Consider the following 19,483-nt stretch of genomic DNA (forward strand, 5'->3'; position numbering starts at 1 on the left):
AGCTACAAAACAATGCAAAACAAGCATAATATCGCTAAAAACAACTTTTGACTCTCTACAGACTCATTTAATGAGTTTTGCTTGATTCTAAGCTCATTCCAAGTTGTAAAGGGTGTAATTTGGTCTAAAATGACATATGAAAATAACTGTTTTTCAACCTTCATCAGTACCTCTTTAGGAAATACATCATCAAATTCTTTTAAAAGTTTTTACAACCCCTTTAGTAGAGAACCAAGTTCATAATTTATTGAAACCAATGCCTCTTTGCAATAGAGGAGAAAATGAGGTTGTCCAAGCAAAAGATTTTTATAAACTTTCAAAGTTTGAGGTTGAACAACTTCTTTAGTTGAGGCATTGTTTACCAAACTCATTTTCTTCTCCTTTTTCTCTTTCTTAATTTCCTTTTTTCTTTCTTCATCCAACTTCTTCTTAAGAATTATTTAGTCCTCTCTTACTTGTGTCGGTGTAAGAGGACACAAAACAATCTTCTTTCCCTTGTGTTGAATGGTGATTTTGTTGGTGACTCCACATGTAAAGCTTGCTTGTCAAATTGCCAAGGCCTTCCAAAGTAATATGTGCCCAGCTTCCATTGGTACTATATCACAAACAATTTGATCTTCATATTTTCCAATGGAAATGGGTACACTCACTTGTTCTTTAACTATTATCCCTTCATCCTCTTTGATCCATTGAAGTTTATAAGGTTTAGGATGAGGAGTAGTAGTTAAGCCTAACTTTTCTACCATTCGTGAACTACAACAATTGCAACAAGAGCCACTATCCATAATCATTGAACATGTATTTTCAAAAACTTTACATCTTGTGTGGAATAGGTTCTATCTTTGTGATTGTTCTAGTTCAACATGTTTCCCTTCTAGAAGTCTTCTTACCATGAGTAAATCACCATCACAAGGTAAAGCTTCTTCTTAAAAAGTGAATGTCTCAGACTCACTATATGAAGAACCCTCACTTTCACTCTCATGCTCAAGAATGTAAGTTGACCTTCTATTACGACACTCAGTTGCATAGTTCCCTTTTTCCCCACATCTAAAGCATTTAGTCTCCTTACTTCTATGTTCTCTTGAAGGTTCTTTGGCCTTTTCTTTTTCTTTTTCTCTCTCTTTCTCTCTAGGCCCTTCATATCTTGGCTTAGATAGACTTCCCTCCCTCTTGTATTCTTTCTTAGAGCTAGTGGGGTACTCCTTCTTGGAGGAGCTTTTCCTCTTGAGTTGTTGTTCTACCTTCACACAAAATTGGACTAACTCATTGAGATCATCTTAAGGTACAAGTTTAACCTTATCTCTTATGTCATAGTTAAGTCCACTTTGGAACCTAGCAATTGTTATCCTTGGTTCCTCTCTTATCCCAGCTCTCAACATGAGTAACTCCATTTTCTGCCTATATTCTTCAACACTCATATTCCTTTGTTGGAGTTTATGGAGTTTGCCATTAACTCCCTATCATAATAGGCTAGGACATGCCTTCTTCTTAAGGATGATCTTAACTCATTCCAATACCTAATGGGAGGTAATTGTCTTAGTCTAAGATCTTTGACCAAGGTTGTCCACCAATGTAAGGCATAGCCTTGAAAACTTAGAGAAGCCATGATTACTCTCCTTTCTTCCTCTATTTGGTGGCACTCAAACAATTGCTCAACTTTCATCTTCCATTCTAGATATTCTTCCACATCATCCTTCCATGAAAGGAAGGAAGATCAATATTGGGTCCCCTTGGGTGATGCTCTCTAGCTTTATGATGTCTCCTAGGAGGTATTTGATAGTGGTCATCATTGTGATGACTACTATATTGCTCAAGCTCACTAGGTGGAGAGGGTCTGCCCTCTCGGTTTTCTCTTCTTCTTTGTGAAGACCTTTCTTTCTTCTTGTTTTGATTGTCCAAAAGTTGTTCAATCATTCCTTTGAGTTCACTAATCTCTCTATCCTTTTGTTGAAATCTTTGCTCAAATTCCTTTCTTAGTGAACTCTCACTATTGGGTTTCAAACTTCCTTGCACACTAGATTGACTCATCCTTGTCAAATGAGAAAAAGTTTTCACAGTTTTTCCAAAAACTGGCAAGTATTGAGTGAAAAGTATTTTCACGAACTTTCTTTGTTTTTGGTGAAAAATTTCTACAAAGATTCTAAAGGTAAAAATGTTTCCAAGTAGCTCCCAGGAAGAAGAGGCGAGTCACAAGTGAACAAGCTTAGAAACCAAGTTCTTCCTAGCCAGAGTTTCCTTATATTTCCTTTTACCTTAGTTTCTAAATAGAAATCTTTCAAAAGGTTTTTAAATGCTAATAGAATGCTCCAAAAAACCAAAAGAAGGTTTATCTATATGTTAAAAATGAAAGACAAACATGCTTACACACTGCAAACACGAAATTAAAACTGAAAACAATGAATCAAGCACAAAACAGAATTAAAATGAATGAAATAGTGGACTGGTAAGGATTAAAAACAGAACAACACATGTAGAATGAAATTGGAGTAGAAAAAGTGAAAGAAGACTTAGTTATAGGTGCATGGACGACCTAAGCTCTGGATACCACTTGATGGAAACCTGCTAAGGTCTGGAAATCGTGAGTTCTAGGTCCAAACAGTAAGCCAACTGTGATGCAGAGGAGTGCAGCATAAATGGATGTAGATTGATGGAGTTTTGGTGTTTTTGTGGTGGTAGAAGTGTGTGAATTCTCCTCCCGGTTCAGAAAGTCTTCCTACTATGGAAGGAAGCTAGAAGAAAGGGCAGAGAAAGTGAAGAGAAGAATTGACTCAAAAGCAATAGGGCTGGAAAATAGTTTATGCAACATTTCACTAAGCTCAAAAGTGAGTCATTACAAAGGGGGGCCCCTCTTATTTTTAGGTGAAGAGAGGCCTCATTTCTGAACGAATTCCCTCCAAAAATTCAAATAATTATGCCTAAGAGACGCGTCAATTCAAACCAGCAAAGGTCATGCATCCTCTAGGTCAGCTTGCTCACGTGAAGCATGCTGCTACGCCAACGCTGAGCAGTAGAGTGTGGCGTTGAGCGCTACCCGACAACATTCCTTCCTTTGCTTCCACTTCTTGGATAGTATTCCCTCCTTTGCTCCTACTTCTTGGATGTTTCAATCAACTTCTTCAAGTTTTATTAGGTTCTACAAAACAAAGTAAACATGTTTTAGTTAAGAGAAGAAGGGTTACTATAAATCACCTTCCATAGAAGCAAAATGATAGGTGATCCTTCTTCTTCTTGAATCTTCTTTGCCATGTCTCTAGTAAGAGGTCCAATGTGAACCCTTGATGGTCTTCCATTAATGTCAAGGTTTTAAAACCTTGTTTCTCAAATCCTTATATCAGGACCTTTCCTTGAAATTTCTCATTGATTTCTTTTTCAAAAACAAAACAAAAAAAAAACATTCAAAAAATCACAAAATTCAAAAATTTCAAAATCAAAACAACCAAGCAACTTCAAATTTCTGCCATTGGTGTCTCGACCCTCTGCAGAGCATTGGTCTAGCCTAATTTAATTTTTTTGCTATTGGTGTCTTGGCCCTTTGCAAAGCATTGGTCAAGCCTAATTTTATTTTTCTGCCATTGGTGTCTCGGCCCTCTACAAAGCATTAGTCAAGCCCAATTTTAAATTTCTGCTATTGGTGTCTTGACCCTCTATAAAGCATTGGTTGACCCCAATTTTAAATTTTTGCCATTGGTTTCTCAACCCTCTACAAAGCATTGGTCGAGTCCAATATTATTTTTCTGCCATTGGTGTCTCGACCGTCTGCAAAGGTTAAGGTACCGGTGGATAACATAATGGTACTATCGTTTTCATTGGGGATGATAAGGCTAGCAAAGGGGGTGATTTTGATGCCCAAGAGTTTAATAACCAGCGTGGCATAAAAGATAGAGATATAGAACTCACAGTGCTTAAATGAAGAGGACGTTGTGTTGTGTGTGCTTCTCCTCTTTCACATGTTCTCCATGCACATAGTGATGATGTGTGGGATAAGAGCGGGGAGTGTTATTTTGATAGAGGCAATTGAGCGGCACAAGGTAACAGTGGCAATACTGGTGTTGTCGTTGGTTGTGACACATATGAAGAATAAGACGGTAGTGGAGTATGATTGTTTGGTACGATTGGTGATGTCGAGGGCTACAGAAGGACCATATTATGAGTTCTTGACCATCAATCAAGGACCATTGTGTTGGGATAAACTTAAATTTTAGGGGTTTATTAGCAATTTTGTTTGAATCTTATTTTATTAGTTTGAGTTTGGTAATATTTAGTTTGATTTTGATAGAGATAAAATAAGGATAGGTAGTTTTGATTTTCCATTTATTAGGTGCAATATTATTTTATTTTGTTGATATAAAATAGAGATAGATTAAGTAGTTGTTTTTATTTTGAGTCAATTTTATTTTGTTTTTAGTTTCTATTATTTGTACTTGGCCTAAGGCCCTATTTATACGTATTTAAAGACTTTCAAGGTTTAATGAAAATAACCATAGTGAATTGAAGAGTCCAATTATTTGCGTGTGTTACTTTTTTAACAAAATGGTATCAAAGTTTTATGCTTTGAGTACCGAGAGAAAAAAAAAAAAGAGCAGAGAGTCAAACACCACGAGGGAAACAATGATTGCTTTTGTGAGAGAGATGACAAAGGTAGTCAACAGAATGAGTATGTCCCAATTTTCGAAAAAGATCAATTACAATGATTGGTCTTTGTAGATAAAAGTACTTCTTAGATCCCAAGATGTATGAGACATAGTGGAGGATGGGTACAATGAACCCGCAGAGGTTGAACATCAAACAATGATCTAGATTGTTGCATTGAAAAAGGCATGAGTTAAAGACATATCGACTTTGTACTTTCTGTATAATGCAGTAGATGAATCGGGGTTCGAGAAAATAGTTGATGCAAAGTTAACAAAAAAAGCCTGGGAAATTCTGGAGGTGGCATACAATGGAGATATCCGCGTGAGGTAGGTCCAAGTACAAACTCTCAAAAGAGAGTTTAAACATATGGAGATGGATGAAAAGAAGGGAGATGTCGAGTTTATAGCTCGAGTGTGGGAGATGGTCAACCAACTCATAATCCACGGAGAAGAGGTGTCACAACCGGAAAATCGCGACGGGACGACGATCCAAAAAGAAACGAGTTTGAAAAAGGTTTTGGAGTCGCCACCATAGTTTATTCTGGAAAACTACGGAAAAACCATAAAATGATAAAACACAGTCCACGAAAACCAAAGATTAGGTTCGGGAGTCGGTTACGTGTGGGGCAGGTGTTAGCACCCCCACAACGCCTGCCTTAAGGCAATACCTTTAACCAAATACGCGAATTTGATGTGGTTTGCAAAATGTTTAATTTCCCCTAAAAAATAAAACTCTAAAGAAAACAAAATATATTTTTTTTTTGTGCCCGACAAGGATTGACCTTGCTCCTACGTATTCTCAGTTGTACTGAGAAATCAGGGTTACGTAGTTCTTTTCGAAACCATTTGGAAAATGATGTTGTGTCTGGAGTTTTTTTTGTATGAGGAAGAAAAAGATTTTCAACACAAGGCCGACAGAATGGTCGCACTTGTGTTTAAACCCTTTAAAACAATTTATGATTTTTTTAAGAGAGGAAGAAAAAAAAAAGGTTTTTGGTACAAGGCAGACAGAATGGTCGCACTTGCGCTTAAACCTCTTAAAGACAATTTATGATTTTTTTTTTCTTTTAAAAAGGAAGAAAAAGGTTTTTAGCACAAGGCAGACAGAATGGTCGCACTTGTACTCAAACCTTTTAAAACGATTTTTTTGTTGATTTTTTTTAAGAGGAAGAAAAAGGTTTTTAGCACGAGGCAGACAGAATGGTCGCACTTGCGCTTAAACCTCTTAAAATGATTTATGATTTTTTCTTTTAAAACGGACGAAAAAGGTTTTTAGCACGAGGCAGACTGAATGGTCGCACTTGTGCTTAAACCTCTTAAAATAATTTATGATTTTCTAAAAGAATAAGGAAAAGGTTTTTAGCACAAGGCAGACAAAATGGTCGCACTTGCTTAAACCTTTTAAAACGATTTTTTTTGGTTGATTTTTTTTAAAGAGGAAGAAGATGGTTTTTAGCACGAGGCAGACAGAATGGTCGCACTTGCGCTTAAACCTCTTAAAATGATTTATGATTTTTTAAAAGGGGATAGAAAAGGTTTTTAGCACAAGACAGACAGAATGGTCGCACTTGTGCTTAAACCTTTTAATGTAATTTTTTGTTGATTTTTAGCATTTATATATCCAAAAAGTAAATGGCTAGTTAAAACAAAAAAAGGAAAACAACTAAATAACAAGATAAATAAATAAATGAGAGTACAAATAAAAATTAAAAATAAAAAAAAATAATAAAAATAATAAAAAAAATAAAATAAAATAAAATAAAAATAATAATAATAAATAAATAAAGAAATAAAAAAAACAAAAACAAAAAAACAAGATAAAAAGTGAAATAAGAAAACAAAAAAAAAAACTGTGGAGGTGCTTAAATAAAAAGAGGGTGTGTAAAACCTAATTTAATTCTAATAGCAGATTGGGCCTAAGCCCAAGTGAAAAGGGGTATGAATATGCAAATAGGGGGGCTGCAAGGTGGAAATTCGAATGGGCTTAAGCCCAAGGAGGATGGGGTGCGATCCAACAGAACGAGGGGGTGCAAAAACGTTTTTTTTTTAATTAAGTTTTTTGTTTGGCAAGACCTGGGCCTGATTTAGGGGTGTGTTGGTAGAAAAGTGGTGGCGGGCAGAAAAGGTTCAGCCCAAACAAGAGGGGTGTGGATGGGAGTTGTGTGTGGCGACAGGAAAAACATGCGGCCCACTAGCTTGGCCCAAAGCTCTTATTTTGTTTTTTTTTTCTTTTTACAGAAGTGGGGGCGTGGGTGTGATAGGAAAACGAGGGATGTAGGGAAGAAACTCCAGTCCAGGCAAGCCCAAGGTCTTCAACCCAAGTCAAAACATTAGGGGTTCTAAGTTTTTTTTCATTTGCATTCCACTCCAAGATCAGGGTTTCCTTCCTCTCCCAAAGAAGCTGAGGTGAAGCTAAGCTCTCCAGAGACCTAGGGTCTCCTTCGAGGATCCAAGGAAGCTCGCCCCTGCCATGGCTGTACCGCCGTCTCCACCACCGCGAACCGACCATCGCCATCCGGCCAGCCCTAGCGTCGCCGGCAACATCGACCCTCACCCAGGAGCCGCTACCGGTGGCGACGTCTCCGCCCTCTCTTCACGCGACAGAGAAGCAACGTGCTCCTCCACGGCTTGAGCGATCCTGGTCGTATCGCGCCAGGACGCCACCGGCAGCACAGGTCGCCGCCGGACGTCGCGTCAACCCTCCTCCACTGCCAACCAAAACCGGCCACCGCAAGCCACCAGCTGGGTCATCCTCCGTCTCGATCAGGACCTCCGTTGGGTAAGCCTCTCTCGGTCGTTCCAGAAGCTTCAGTGGGTTGCTCTGCCGGTGAAGATGAAGACACCGTTTCGTTCTCTTTCTTTTTCCTTTTTTTATTTTTGGTGAATACGCAGTTTAATGGTTCAAGCTCATTGTTAGTGATTAGGGATGGACAGAGGCGTGGGGATTTGGATCCTGTTACTGGTTGTTGGTTTGAATGGTGATGAACGAATTCGAAACTAGGATGAAGAATAGGGGGTATGTTTTGGCTTTGATTGTGTTAGTTGAATACAAGCTTGTGTTTGGGTGCTGGCAATCAATCTTGGTTCTTAGTGATTGGTTCTGTTTTCTGTGGCTTGTTTGGGTGCCTTGGGTTTCTGTTATGGCGTTATTGTTGCGCTTAAACAGGTTGGGTTAGCTTTCTTTTCTTGCTCAACTGTTGGCTTCAAACATAGGTGAAAAAGAACAAAGCTTGGGATGGTGAGAGATATTCGGTGAGTTGGTTTCCGGATAAAAGATGGGCTGTGGGATTTTAGTCCCGGTGGTATTTGTGGGGTTTCTGGGTGCTAACAGGTATTGAACTTTTGATGTTAGGGGATATATACTTAGCCTCTACTGTTAGCAATACATAATGAATGTCGCAGGTAATTGAATAAACGATAATGCCATACAGAGAACACAACTATTTTATTAACCAAGCAACAGTCATTCATATTCAGGCACGGCATGTAAACAGGGAACATACATTCACATAGGACCAAATCCGAGGAGCTTAGACAGAGCAACTTACCTCCGTAGCTTCAATAGAACTCTCTCAGGTGAAGGCAAATGGTCCTCCTCTTCCTTGGCTGTGAGGTATCTTCCTCCCAGATTGAGGTGATAGGTAAATGGTGATGGGTTTCCAATGCTCAAGTTCCGTTGGTGAGATGCTTGAAACTGAATCCTCTGCTTCTCTTATGGTAATGAGATATTGCCGATGAACAATTGGGAGTGAAAGGGAAATCTGGTTGGAGTGGTCGCGGGTCCCAGGAGCCAAGGGAGTCCGTTCTTGAGTAAGTAGTGGGTCGATCGCCAAGTCTTTTTTTTCCTAATGCTGGGTCCTTTTTGTTATCCTTTTTGATATCTGGTGTTATCGTACATGAAAAATGCTCTCCTCCTCTCTTTTCTCAGACAGCGTGGTCAAAACCGATCCCTCTCACTGTCTCAGCTATCATCTTCTCCGTCCTGAATCACACAGGCATAGGCATATCCCCTTGTCCCCTTTTTCCTTTTTGCGTTTAAGTTGGGTTAAGTAGTCAAAGGGATTCAAATTTCCAATCCTCTTCGATGTAAGATTGCGGCTCTGCACAAAGAAGATTTTGGCAACAGCAGGAGGGTAGCAGGAGGGACCGAGTAGCATGAAAAGGCTTGCAGAAAGCCCGACTGGTGTTTGCCTAGGCTGAAGACGGGTGAAACACAATACTGCCATTCCTAAAAAGGCCGGTCGACTAATGTCCCTTTTTCTTTTCTTGTTTTGTTTTTTTCATTTTATTTTTGGTTATTTATTTTTTAGTTTTGTCTGTACAATAATGTTTTAACCTATATCTAAGAACGACTTCACTTTTCTTTTGAATTTAAACTTTAAAACGAAAGAAAATTAAAATTAAAAACATAACAAACAAAAATGGATAAAATAAATAAATAAGAAAAAAATAACAAAAATAAAGGCAGCATATAAAAATAAACGAAGAAGAAAGAAAAAAATAAATAAATAAATAAATAAATAAAAACAATAATCTTAAATGAAATTGGACCTTGCTTCTTATTATTATTTCTTCTTGACTCTAGACATTTTAATTGACTACCCGGAATTAGGTATTGACAAGAGGTGCCTCCTAACTGGGTTGCAGAAAAGATCTTGAGAAATATGACAAATGATTTTGAAAGTATCGTAGTCACTATTGAAGAGACAAATGTTCTATCAACTCTTACTATGGAAGAGTTAGTTGAGTCGTTAAAGGCTCATGAACTGAGGAAGAAAAAACTAAAGAGAGAATCTGATGATCTTAGTCCCAACAATGGATGAAATGATCTCAGTAAATGGTGCGACAAATGTGGGGAAGGTAAACCTGAAGAAGAAACTCAAACAAAAAGTTAAAGAGATTTAGCAGATAGGGAGGCTTCTGGATAAAGATAATGAGCTTGAAGAATTGAAGAAGGTGGTTGTTGACAAGGAGGAGGAAACATCTAATGTTCTTGAACCAGATGAAAATGGAAAAGATGAAGATGAAGATGTTGAGAAGAACCAAGGAATGAGAAGTTTAGATACTAAGCAAAAAATTTGATGAGTAAAATTTTGGACCAGATGAAGAAGTTGGCTAACGTCGCTAAGAGGTTAGTCAAGATTATTGAGAAATTGCCAAAAGTCAAAAACAAGTTGGTCGAGGTTACTGAAAAGTTGGGTAAAACAAATAACAAGATGTCCAAAGCATTAGAAAGTTTAATTAAGGTGAAAGACAACACGACCAACATGAATAAAATGAAGAATCCAGATATGATTGAAAGAAGCGAGTCCGGTGTGGGGTGATATACATGGAAAGCCAAATAAATGATGAAAAATTTAAGTTTATGGGGAAGGTTTATTAGGATAAACTTAAATTTTAGAGATTTATTAATAATTTTGTTTGAATTTTATTTTATTAGTTTGGATCTGGTAATATTTAGTATTATTTTGATAGAGATAAAATATGAATATGTAGTTTTGATTTTTCATTTATTTAGGTGCAGTATTATTTTATTTTGTTAATATAAAATGAAGTAGTTTTTTTTTTTTTTATTTTGAGTCAATTATATTTTATATTTAGTTTTTATTATTTGTATTTGATCAAAGATTTTTGAAAATAATTACACTGAATTAAAAAGTTTAATTATTTGTGTTTTACTTTATTTTTAACACTTTCTTACTTTCTAAAAAAGAAAAGTAGAGAAAAAATAATAACCAAAAAGAAGATAAATGCACTGACCAGACGAAGGTAGTCTTGGAAGGAAGGAGAAGAACACCATTTAAATTAACTTTATTTTAATAACTTTTTATAAGTGTAAAAACGGTATTTTAAAGTTAGGGGTTGCATAAGAAAGAATGAGAGTGGAGGAAGCAATTGCCCATATTAGGAAAAGCATGGCCCAGCCCGTTAGTCTCCTTCCATATACGTATCGAGAACCAAGGCAGCTTTTATCACTAGCAGAGGCAGCGCCATTTATTTTGCCGTTACTCTTAAACCCTCTTCCTCTGATAACAAAACCCTCAGTTCACTCATAACCGTCTATGAAATGAACACAACACTACAATGATTCAACTTCACAGAACCTTCTTCTCCACCTCAACCTCAGTTCCTTCCTGTCACACTCTCTCCCTTCGTCACTTCATGGTCACTCCCTCTCTTATCACCTTAATTTTCTATTTTTTTTTTTTCAATTTATCTTGTTATCGCGGCAATAACGTGATTGTGTTTTGGTTGGGCGTCGCATCGCAGTTGCAGTTCAGGGCGCTGCAGCCTCCCATAAACGCGTTCTCACCACACGCCTCATCGGTCATCACCGGCACCACCTTCCAATGTCGTCGAACGTGTCTACTATTCCCTCGCAGCGTGACCGCGAAGAGGAGCCCCGCTCGTTCTTTCGCAGTGAAGTCCATGACGTTGTTTGGTGACTATTTTGGTTTTCCGTTCGCCGCGAACTGCACGACGCCGTTTGACCACGGGCTCTTCTCGAAGGGGTTCTCCACGCGCGTGGCGGATGGTGGGAATCAGGGGAAACGGGTGAAGGCTGCCGTCGTTCGTGGAAAGGAGAAGGACGGGAGCGTAGTAAGCGACGCTGCGAGTGGAAAAGAAGAGGTTGCGAAAACTGCAAAGAAGAAAAGCGTGAAGAAGAAGAAGCCTTCGCCGAAAAAGAAGGTGTCTGCTGCCAGCAATTCGGAGCATGAGGAGTGTGTTGCAGAAGTTTCTGGAAAATCTACCAAATTGAAGAGGAAGAAGGTTTCCAAGGTTAGCAATCGAACCATTTCAATTAAGGAAATAACGATACCTGCTACTGAAGCGCTACTGAAGTAATGTCAGTATTGACACCGACAGAAGTGTACTTACATAAGAAGAAAATCAAAAGAAAAACTAAATTAAATATAAGCTGTAATTAACTTATGGAGTTGAATAAAAAGATAAAATGAATGAAGTTTTATTTTTGTAAATTTAAATTAGTTTTTGTATAACTTAAAATAAATGGAGAAGTTACATGCGAGAGCTTTTATTGAAGCTGAAGCGTATTAGTTGGTTTTATATTATATGAGAAATACGAGAAACTTATTTCATTTTATACCTGATATCTTAGGAGAAGGTTTCAAAGGTTCGTAATGGGTAGTTAGCTACTAGTTTTCACATAAGAAAACAGTAATGCACGTTATTGAAGTAATGGCATTGACGTTCGCAGGAGAAGAAAATAGGAAAGGGAAAACGAGATAGGTTTATTGATAAAACGGATTTTGACTCGTGCATAAGTTTATTTTAATTTATGGCACGAACTTGCTTTATTTATTTTTCTTCTTTGTAAGTGCTTATAAAAAAAGTTTATCCAATTGAACCTTGATCTTATACCATTTAATTTATTGTGTTGTGGCTAATGCTTACGTTAAAATTAGTAGCTTTTGAGATCTTAAATCAGAAAGCTCTTGTAGAAGTTAAAATTATAAGTTAATTTTAGCCCTTTGAAGAAACTTAATACATTTTACTTGTTTATTTTCTTATATTCATTGTCTTAGGAATTTACTGCATGGTCTACTTTTAATACTTTTTGTTGTATTGTTATACATAGATTGTTTATAATTTTGTTTTGTACCAATACAAATCAAAACACTATAATAATTTCGATAGGTTTTAGTATTTATTATGTCTGTGACCGGTGCTTACTTTTGAAACATTATTTCTCGTGATTTATGTTTTTTTGTTAGTTTTAGATGATTTTGTATATCATGTTTTTGTCCTGTGTTTGTACTTCCAAGAATGACACTGATACTGTGGTTATCAGAAAAGTTCAGTTGACAGTGCAATTGAAAAAATAGTGGATAATTCTGCCTCTGTGAAGGATGAGTTGAAGAAGCAAAATGGGAATTCTACTCTGATTGAAGAGGCGAAACCACTGTTGAATTTTACACCCAAGCCATTGTATCCTCCCTCTGGAAAGTCTGTGGTGGTTGTGGAGTCTGTAACAAAGGCAAAGGTTATTAAGGGATACCTTGGTGATATGTATGAAGTCTTGCCAAGCTATGGTCATGTGAGAGACTTGGCTGCTAGGTCTGGGTCAGTTCGACCTGATGAAGATTTTAGCATGGTGTGGGAGGTTCCGGCACCTGCCTGGACTCATCTGAAGAGCATCAAGGTTGCTTTGAGCGGGTACATTTCCCATCCCTCATCCCACTTGCTTTTACTTTTGGCAGCGGTGGAGGGTTATACTGGTATAATGGAGATTTTGTTGGGGTGTGTGTTTTGGTGTTACAGTTTAGCAAAATCTTTCTGGAGCTAATCTTGGTGTCTTTTCAATAAGATGTTACTAGAGTAATGCAGATTTGTCATTATTACTTGTGGTTTGTTTCCATTCCATCTTTTAATGCATATGTTGACTGTGCTGCATGGTAGTGGGTGTGGGTATGTGCATTGGGTACAATATAATATATAAATAGGACAGTTTTTCTTTTTAAATAAAGATACGGGCACAACACATCTTGAGTAAAATAATCATTGTTATACATTGCCTAGATTTTATTAGTTTGATTTTTTTTATTTAATATTACTGATTTATATTGGTTTAATATCATCATTGTATTTTTAGAAAACATTCTTAGAAAGGCCTAATCATTGTGAAAAATAAGAAATGAAGATTATTTTCTAAATTGGCTTCTGTTGTTAAGTCACCTGGCATTTGCAATATTTCAATTTATAGGCAGGAGGATTTCAAGATAATAATGACAAATACAATTCAAAAGTCAGTAAAAAGTTGAAATTACAGTATTGTCTATGCCACATATTTCCTATGATACATTGGACTGCTTATGATTGTCTACTAATATGATTTAAGCTTCTTCGCACTATTATTTCAATTTTCTATTCTTCCCCCTTTCAAGTTGGTCAGTGGGCATTCTCCATTTCCATCTTGGATAATATTCTTTCAAAAATGGGGCTGTTATGCCTTGTCTTTGTTATATCCTGAAGTTGTTCTTGGGAGATTAGACAAAATGCAAATCAATCCCCTGCTGAGTTTTTCTTTGATAACATGTCTGTCCACCTGAATATGTTTAGTTTGATCATGTTAAGAAAGATTATGAGTTATGATTACTGACTAATTACATAAACCTGCGGTAATCCATTCCATATAATATTCAAATCTTCTAACATAATCTTGTGCCAATGTTATTCACAAATACCTTGAGCCATAGTCTGAATCTCAGCTTCAGCACAGAATTGGTCACTACAACATGCAAATCAAAGTTGTTTTTGGAAGTAATGGTCTCTTAAATTGGGAGCTTTGATACCATTTGAGAATAAGAAATGAGCAAATATTTTTTAATTTGTAACTATTTATAGGCTGGAGGATTAAAAGATAATAAATGTAAATATAATTCACAACTTGCAATACACCTTTTAAAATAACTATTTCCTAGAATACATTGATTGACTATTAATATGATTTAACTATTAACAACATACTTCAATTTCCAACAATTATAAGCAAAATAAAAATGTTCTATTCAACTTATGATAATAATCATTTTACTATCTAAATAATTTATATCAAAAGATTTTGAAGATAACACAACCAAGGCAGCCAATTTTGGGTATCCAGTATGGTAAAATGCATATATGATGCCAATTTTGAAGTATATTTGCATTATAGGTAGTTGATAATATGTATCTTGCTTAATTCATTTTATGTTATTTGGCAGAGCAGAAAACCTTATTCTTGCATCAGATCCTGATCGAGAGGGGGAGGCTATTGCTTGGCACATTATTGAGATGTTACAACAACAGGGTGCTCTACACGATAACATATCCTTAGCACGAGTAGTCTTTCATGAAATAACTGAAAAATCTATAAAAGGTGCCCTACAAACACCACGAGAGATTGACATAAATTTAGTTCAAGCTTACCTTGCCCGGCGGGCACTTGATTACTTGATTGGGTTTAATATTTCTCCTCTATTATGGAGGAAGTTACCTGGTTGTCAGTCAGCTGGAAGAGTTCAATCAGCTGCACTTGCTCTTATATGTGATAGAGAAATGGAAATTGATGAATTTAAACCGAAGGAATATTGGACTGTGGAGGTTCAATTGAAAAAGGAGGATTCGGGATCAAACAAGAACTTTACTTTTCCTGCTCGCTTGACCCATTTTGATTCAAAAAAGTTGAATCAGTTTTCAATTACTTCTGATACTGAGGCAAGGCATATTCAAAGCAATATAAACTCAGCCAATTTTCATGTTGTTTGCTTGAAGAAAAGCAAAACTCGAAGAAATCCTCCAACACCTTACATAACATCAACACTTCAGCAAGATGCTGCAAACAAGTTACATTTCACGGCAAGTCACACAATGAAGGTACTAGAATTTTTCTTCATGCCTAATCTATTTCCATATTTATTCATGTATGTTGAATTAATATTTAATCATGTTTAAATTTCAAAACCTTCTAGACTTATTTTTATCATTAATATCAATTGCCTTTCAAGTGCAGCTTGCACAGAAGCTCTACGAGGGAGTTGAACTCTCTGATGGTGTAGCAGTGGGTCTGATAACATACATAAGAACTGATGGATTCCATGTAGGTATCTCTTTGGTTGCATAATTAATTTGTCCACAAAAGCTGATTGTGCCACCTCCAAATATTCTTGTATGTTGTATCCCCTTCCCTCCCACCCACATTTCTCTTTTGTAACAATCATGTCATGAGTCTTGCCGGTTTAAAAGTGATCACCAATTACCCATGATTTTCCTATAACAATTTTTTATTTTTTACTGTTTGCCTATGTGGATGACATGTTTAGAGTTTCTTGTGAGCCCAGTAGTCTTGTTTAGAGTTTCTTTCTGTTAACAACTTGCCCTGAATTTACTTAGATTTCTGACGAAGCTGTTGCTAATATACGCTCGCTGATCATTGAAAGGTGATGTTTATTTCTCCAAACTACCTTTATTCATATATTTGCTCTCAGAATTTCATTATTACTACGGTGATGTTCATTATTAGCTATTTAACTGAACACAGATATAAGATGGGATTTAAACCTTACAGATACAATGATGCTAGTGTATACTATACCATTGTATAGTTTTCAAAAAATATTTGATAAGTGAGTTTTACTTTGAAAGGAAGGAGATTATGTGGGAATATAATATGGACCTTTCTGGATAAACTTTTCTATAAGCACTTCTAGGAGAAGAAAATTAGAGGCAAAAGGTGAAATATATTTCTCCATGAGCACTTTTGTAGAAATTACCTCATATTAGCTTTTCCAAAATCTATTTTTTTTTTTTTGCAATTACTTTTTCCCCAATGAATGCTTATGGGAACTCTCATCCAAACAGACCTTTGGTAGGCTCTTAAAACAACAGAAGTAAAACCAAGCCATAGAAAATATTTTTAATAAGAGTTCTCTGTATCAGGTATGGACAAGATTTTGCGGCACAAAGTGCTCCAAAATATTTTAAAAAGGTGAAAAATGCACAAGAGGCCCATGAAGCTATTAGACCAACCGACATATGCAAGTTGCCATGTATTACAACACATGCTTCTTTTGTGAATATTTTACTTGAATGGTGTACAGAGGTGACTGCTGGTAATGTTAATTGTTGATGTTTTTTCAGCAATGCTTGCTGGGATACTTGATGAAGAATCTTTGAAGCTCTACACACTTATTTGGTCACGAACAGTTTCATGTCAAATGGAACCTGCTGTCATTGAGCAGGTTAGATTACTGAATACCCTTCATATATTGTGTTGTTAATTGGATATTGAATGCAGTATTAAAAGTTGTTGGTAGGATACTAAATTAGTAGAAGTTGTTAGAAAATTCTAGAGATCTCTTGTAATTATTACTTAGAGTTTGTGTTAGGTTCCTCTGTCAAGAACCCACTCACACACAAGCAATTGGGCACACAACACACCCCAAAACAGATGAAAGAATGATCAATGATTGTATTGAAAGAAAGTATACAACGTATGTAACTCTGAGAGCATAACCTCCCCCTTAGGAATATTGGATTCCTGTATACAAAACAACTGACTAACTTTCTACAAAGCTATTCATGATCTATTTATATAATTGACTTCTCGTTAACCCTCCATATCCTAACATTACCCTCCGCTCCATTAACAACCTTGTCCTCAAGGTTGAACTTAGGACATTGGTCTGCCATAGTGCTCCTGTCCTCCCAGGTTACGTCTTCTCTTTTGCCCTGCAAATTCCACGTTTGATCCCATGGTTGTCCAAGTGACCACTGGGCCATAGTTCTGCAAGCTCAGCATACCACTTTCTGATGTGTGGACCTGCGTTTTCCTCTCCAATGCAGCATCCATGGCCAACTTTCTTTTTGTATTTGTTTTTCCACCAGGATCAAATTCTTGAAAATCACCATATGCTTCACCTTTCCATTGCTGCTTGGATTCAAAAGTTGCGGGTAGCATCCTAATCAGGTCAATAACTTCTTTCTTTATTTGTTGAAACCTATTATCCTCCTCCTGCTTTGCTGACAGATCCATATTGATAATTTTTTTTAAGTTTCTCTTTAATGTTCTTAGTTGAATCAGATGGCTAAGAATACTCTTAATTAATTCTTTTGATACGTTCACCCCTTCTTTAAGGGTTATTAGGTGCTCCATCTCCCGAAATGGAGGCAACCCTTTAATTTCCTGAAACACCCTTGAGTGTTGCTCTGCTTCCTGCGCAGCTGTCAACTCACTTTGCCACGCACTATCCTATCTGGACAGCTTTGGGTTCCCTTTCGCCCTCACCCTTTTACCCACCAAGTTATATCCAATGGTCATCTTCTTCCAGTTTATAACCACCTCTTCCAGCTTAGCCAACCAAACCACGCTCAAAATAATTTCAACTCCACCCAAGTCGAACAAGTAAAAATCCTCCTCCACCGTCGCTTCTCCGAATTTCAACCGAATCTTATCACATCGCCCCCGGGTAACTTTCTTTCGCCCATCTCCCAAGCTCACCGGATACAGTGAAGTATCAGTCAAGGGTTACTTCAATTCCTCTACTAATTCCTTGCTGACAAAATTGTGGTTGCCGCCACTATTGATGAGCTCCACCACGCTTCTTCCTCCAATCCACCCTATCAACTTCATTGTTTTGGGCTGAGTCAACGCTTCTGTTGAGCCATAATCCAATTCCATAGATTTCAGCTCCGGTTCTACCCCGTCACCTGCGTCATGCTCCTCATCCTCCGCCAGAAGCGGAATGCGTAAACTCCTCTCCGAGCAGCGGTGGCAGGGAGTGAAAGGCCCCCCACATCGAAAGCATTGTTTTTCTTCTCTTCTTTTGAGGAATGCGGGGTAGGGTAAGTTCCGCACCATCCTTCTCGTATTATCGCTTCCTCCCATCGTACTCCCTTTCACGCTACTTGTCGTCGTCGGCCCTTCTCTCCTGAACGACCCCACCTCTACTCCTCCAAGCTGGTTTGTTGTGAGTCTAGGAGGATCTGATCACACCACTACCCCCATCGATCGCGATCCCGACTGGTTAATCTTGAACCCATTCCAGTTGCCCCCTTTCGCTCGTAACATCGCGTCCTCCACATCACGAGCGACGCGCATGGCCTCCATCAACCCCTGGGGATCTTGAATCCTCACCTGTCCTTTGATGTTCTTCCGGTACGCCCTTGGTTTGTCCCAACAAAATCTCGAATTCGTGAAAGAATTCCTCCACCGTTCCTTCTTGTCGTAGTGTCGCTAGTCTCTCAAACACCGTCCCCCTGGAACCTCCTCCAAAGCGGTTGATCAAGGCTGCCTTCAGGCCCTCCCAAGAACGATTCTTGGCCTTTTCTTTCCAGAATTTGAACCAATATGCTGCACTTCCCTCCATGCTGTCATAAACCAGCTCCACCTTTTCTTCCTCGCCGTTCACCTTCTGAATATCAAAGAACCTTTCTGCCTTATTGATCCAACTAAGGGGCTCCACCCCTTCAAACATAGGCAAATCCACCCTTTTTCGCCACTGTCTTTGATCATCGTTGCGTGCTCCACTTCCTCTGCCTCTAGTTTCCCCCACATGACGAAGCGGATTGTCAATTCACCGAACCATCGTCGGACTGCCCTTCCACGTTATGGCCGTTCGTTCCCAATAGCCTCATTATCTGCTGCATATCCCTTCGTACTGTGACTGACTCCGCTTTCATGCCCTTCATGGTAATCTCTATTGCCTCCAACCTTCCCTCCGTATCTCTCTCCATTCTCACTAACGTGCCCAATTTGGATTCGGCAGGTCGGACCAATTTGTTAGGTTCCTCTGTCAAGAACCCACTCACACACAAGCAATTGTGCACACAACACACCCCAAAACAGATAAAAGAATGATCAATGATTGTATTGAAAGAAAGTATACAACGTATGTAACTGTGAGAGCAGAACCTCCCCCTCAGGAATATTGGATTCCTGTCAACTCTATACAAAACAAATGACTAACTTTCTACAAAGCTATTCATGATCTATTTATACAATTGACTTCTCGTTAACCCTCCATGTCCTAACAGTTTGAGTTCTCTATATATAGAAGTGGATGACGGTTTTGAATGAATTGAATAAAATTCTTCTTTCTTTTATATTAATTCTTTCTAGTTGGTATCATAGCTCCCAATCTTGGGATCCCTGCTTCCGCATTTGTTCTTTAGTATCTTAGTTATGGTTCCTTTTAGGGTTGCCTGAAGTGCACCCATTTCCTTTAAATATTGGGATTTCTTGAAGTGCACCCAACTTGTGGTTCTTTCTGTTCTTGCATCCTGTTTTCTGGTACTTGCTCTATAGCTATGACTAGAAAGATCTTCAATTCATCTTTTAATGTTTCTAAAAC

General features: G+C 37.8%; 1 protein-coding gene and 1 long non-coding RNA gene across 3 annotated transcripts in view; both read left to right on the top strand.

Annotated features, from left to right (window-relative positions):
• The first annotated feature begins 6,501 nt into the window (after window positions 1–6,501).
• On the top strand, window positions 6,502–9,001 carry LOC111242040. The gene is made up of 2 exons (XR_002668530.1): window positions 6,502–8,441; window positions 8,560–9,001. It is a non-coding gene; the product is annotated as an uncharacterized LOC111242040 (long non-coding RNA).
• Window positions 9,002–10,544: 1,543 nt separating this feature from the next.
• Window positions 10,545–19,483, top strand: part of LOC106768681 (DNA topoisomerase 1) — a 47,517-nt gene continuing 38,578 nt past the window's right edge. The window contains exons 1-8 of one of the 2 annotated variants that reach the window (XM_014653947.2): window positions 10,545–10,796; window positions 10,908–11,411; window positions 12,445–12,809; window positions 14,357–15,008; window positions 15,145–15,231; window positions 15,525–15,571; window positions 16,071–16,180; window positions 16,272–16,372. In XM_014653947.2, the coding sequence (XP_014509433.1) occupies window positions 10,716–10,796; window positions 10,908–11,411; window positions 12,445–12,809; window positions 14,357–15,008; window positions 15,145–15,231; window positions 15,525–15,571; window positions 16,071–16,180; window positions 16,272–16,372 (1,947 nt within the window). In that variant the 5' untranslated portion in view covers window positions 10,545–10,715. Of the gene's footprint in view, window positions 10,797–10,901; window positions 11,412–12,444; window positions 12,810–14,356; window positions 15,009–15,144; window positions 15,232–15,524; window positions 15,572–16,070; window positions 16,181–16,271; window positions 16,373–19,483 lie in introns of both variants that reach the window. The other variant, XM_014653946.2, reaches the window with a different exon arrangement.

Source organism: Vigna radiata, chromosome 7, assembly GCF_000741045.1.
Source record: "Vigna radiata var. radiata cultivar VC1973A chromosome 7, Vradiata_ver6, whole genome shotgun sequence".
NCBI lineage: Eukaryota > Viridiplantae > Streptophyta > Magnoliopsida > Fabales > Fabaceae > Vigna > Vigna radiata.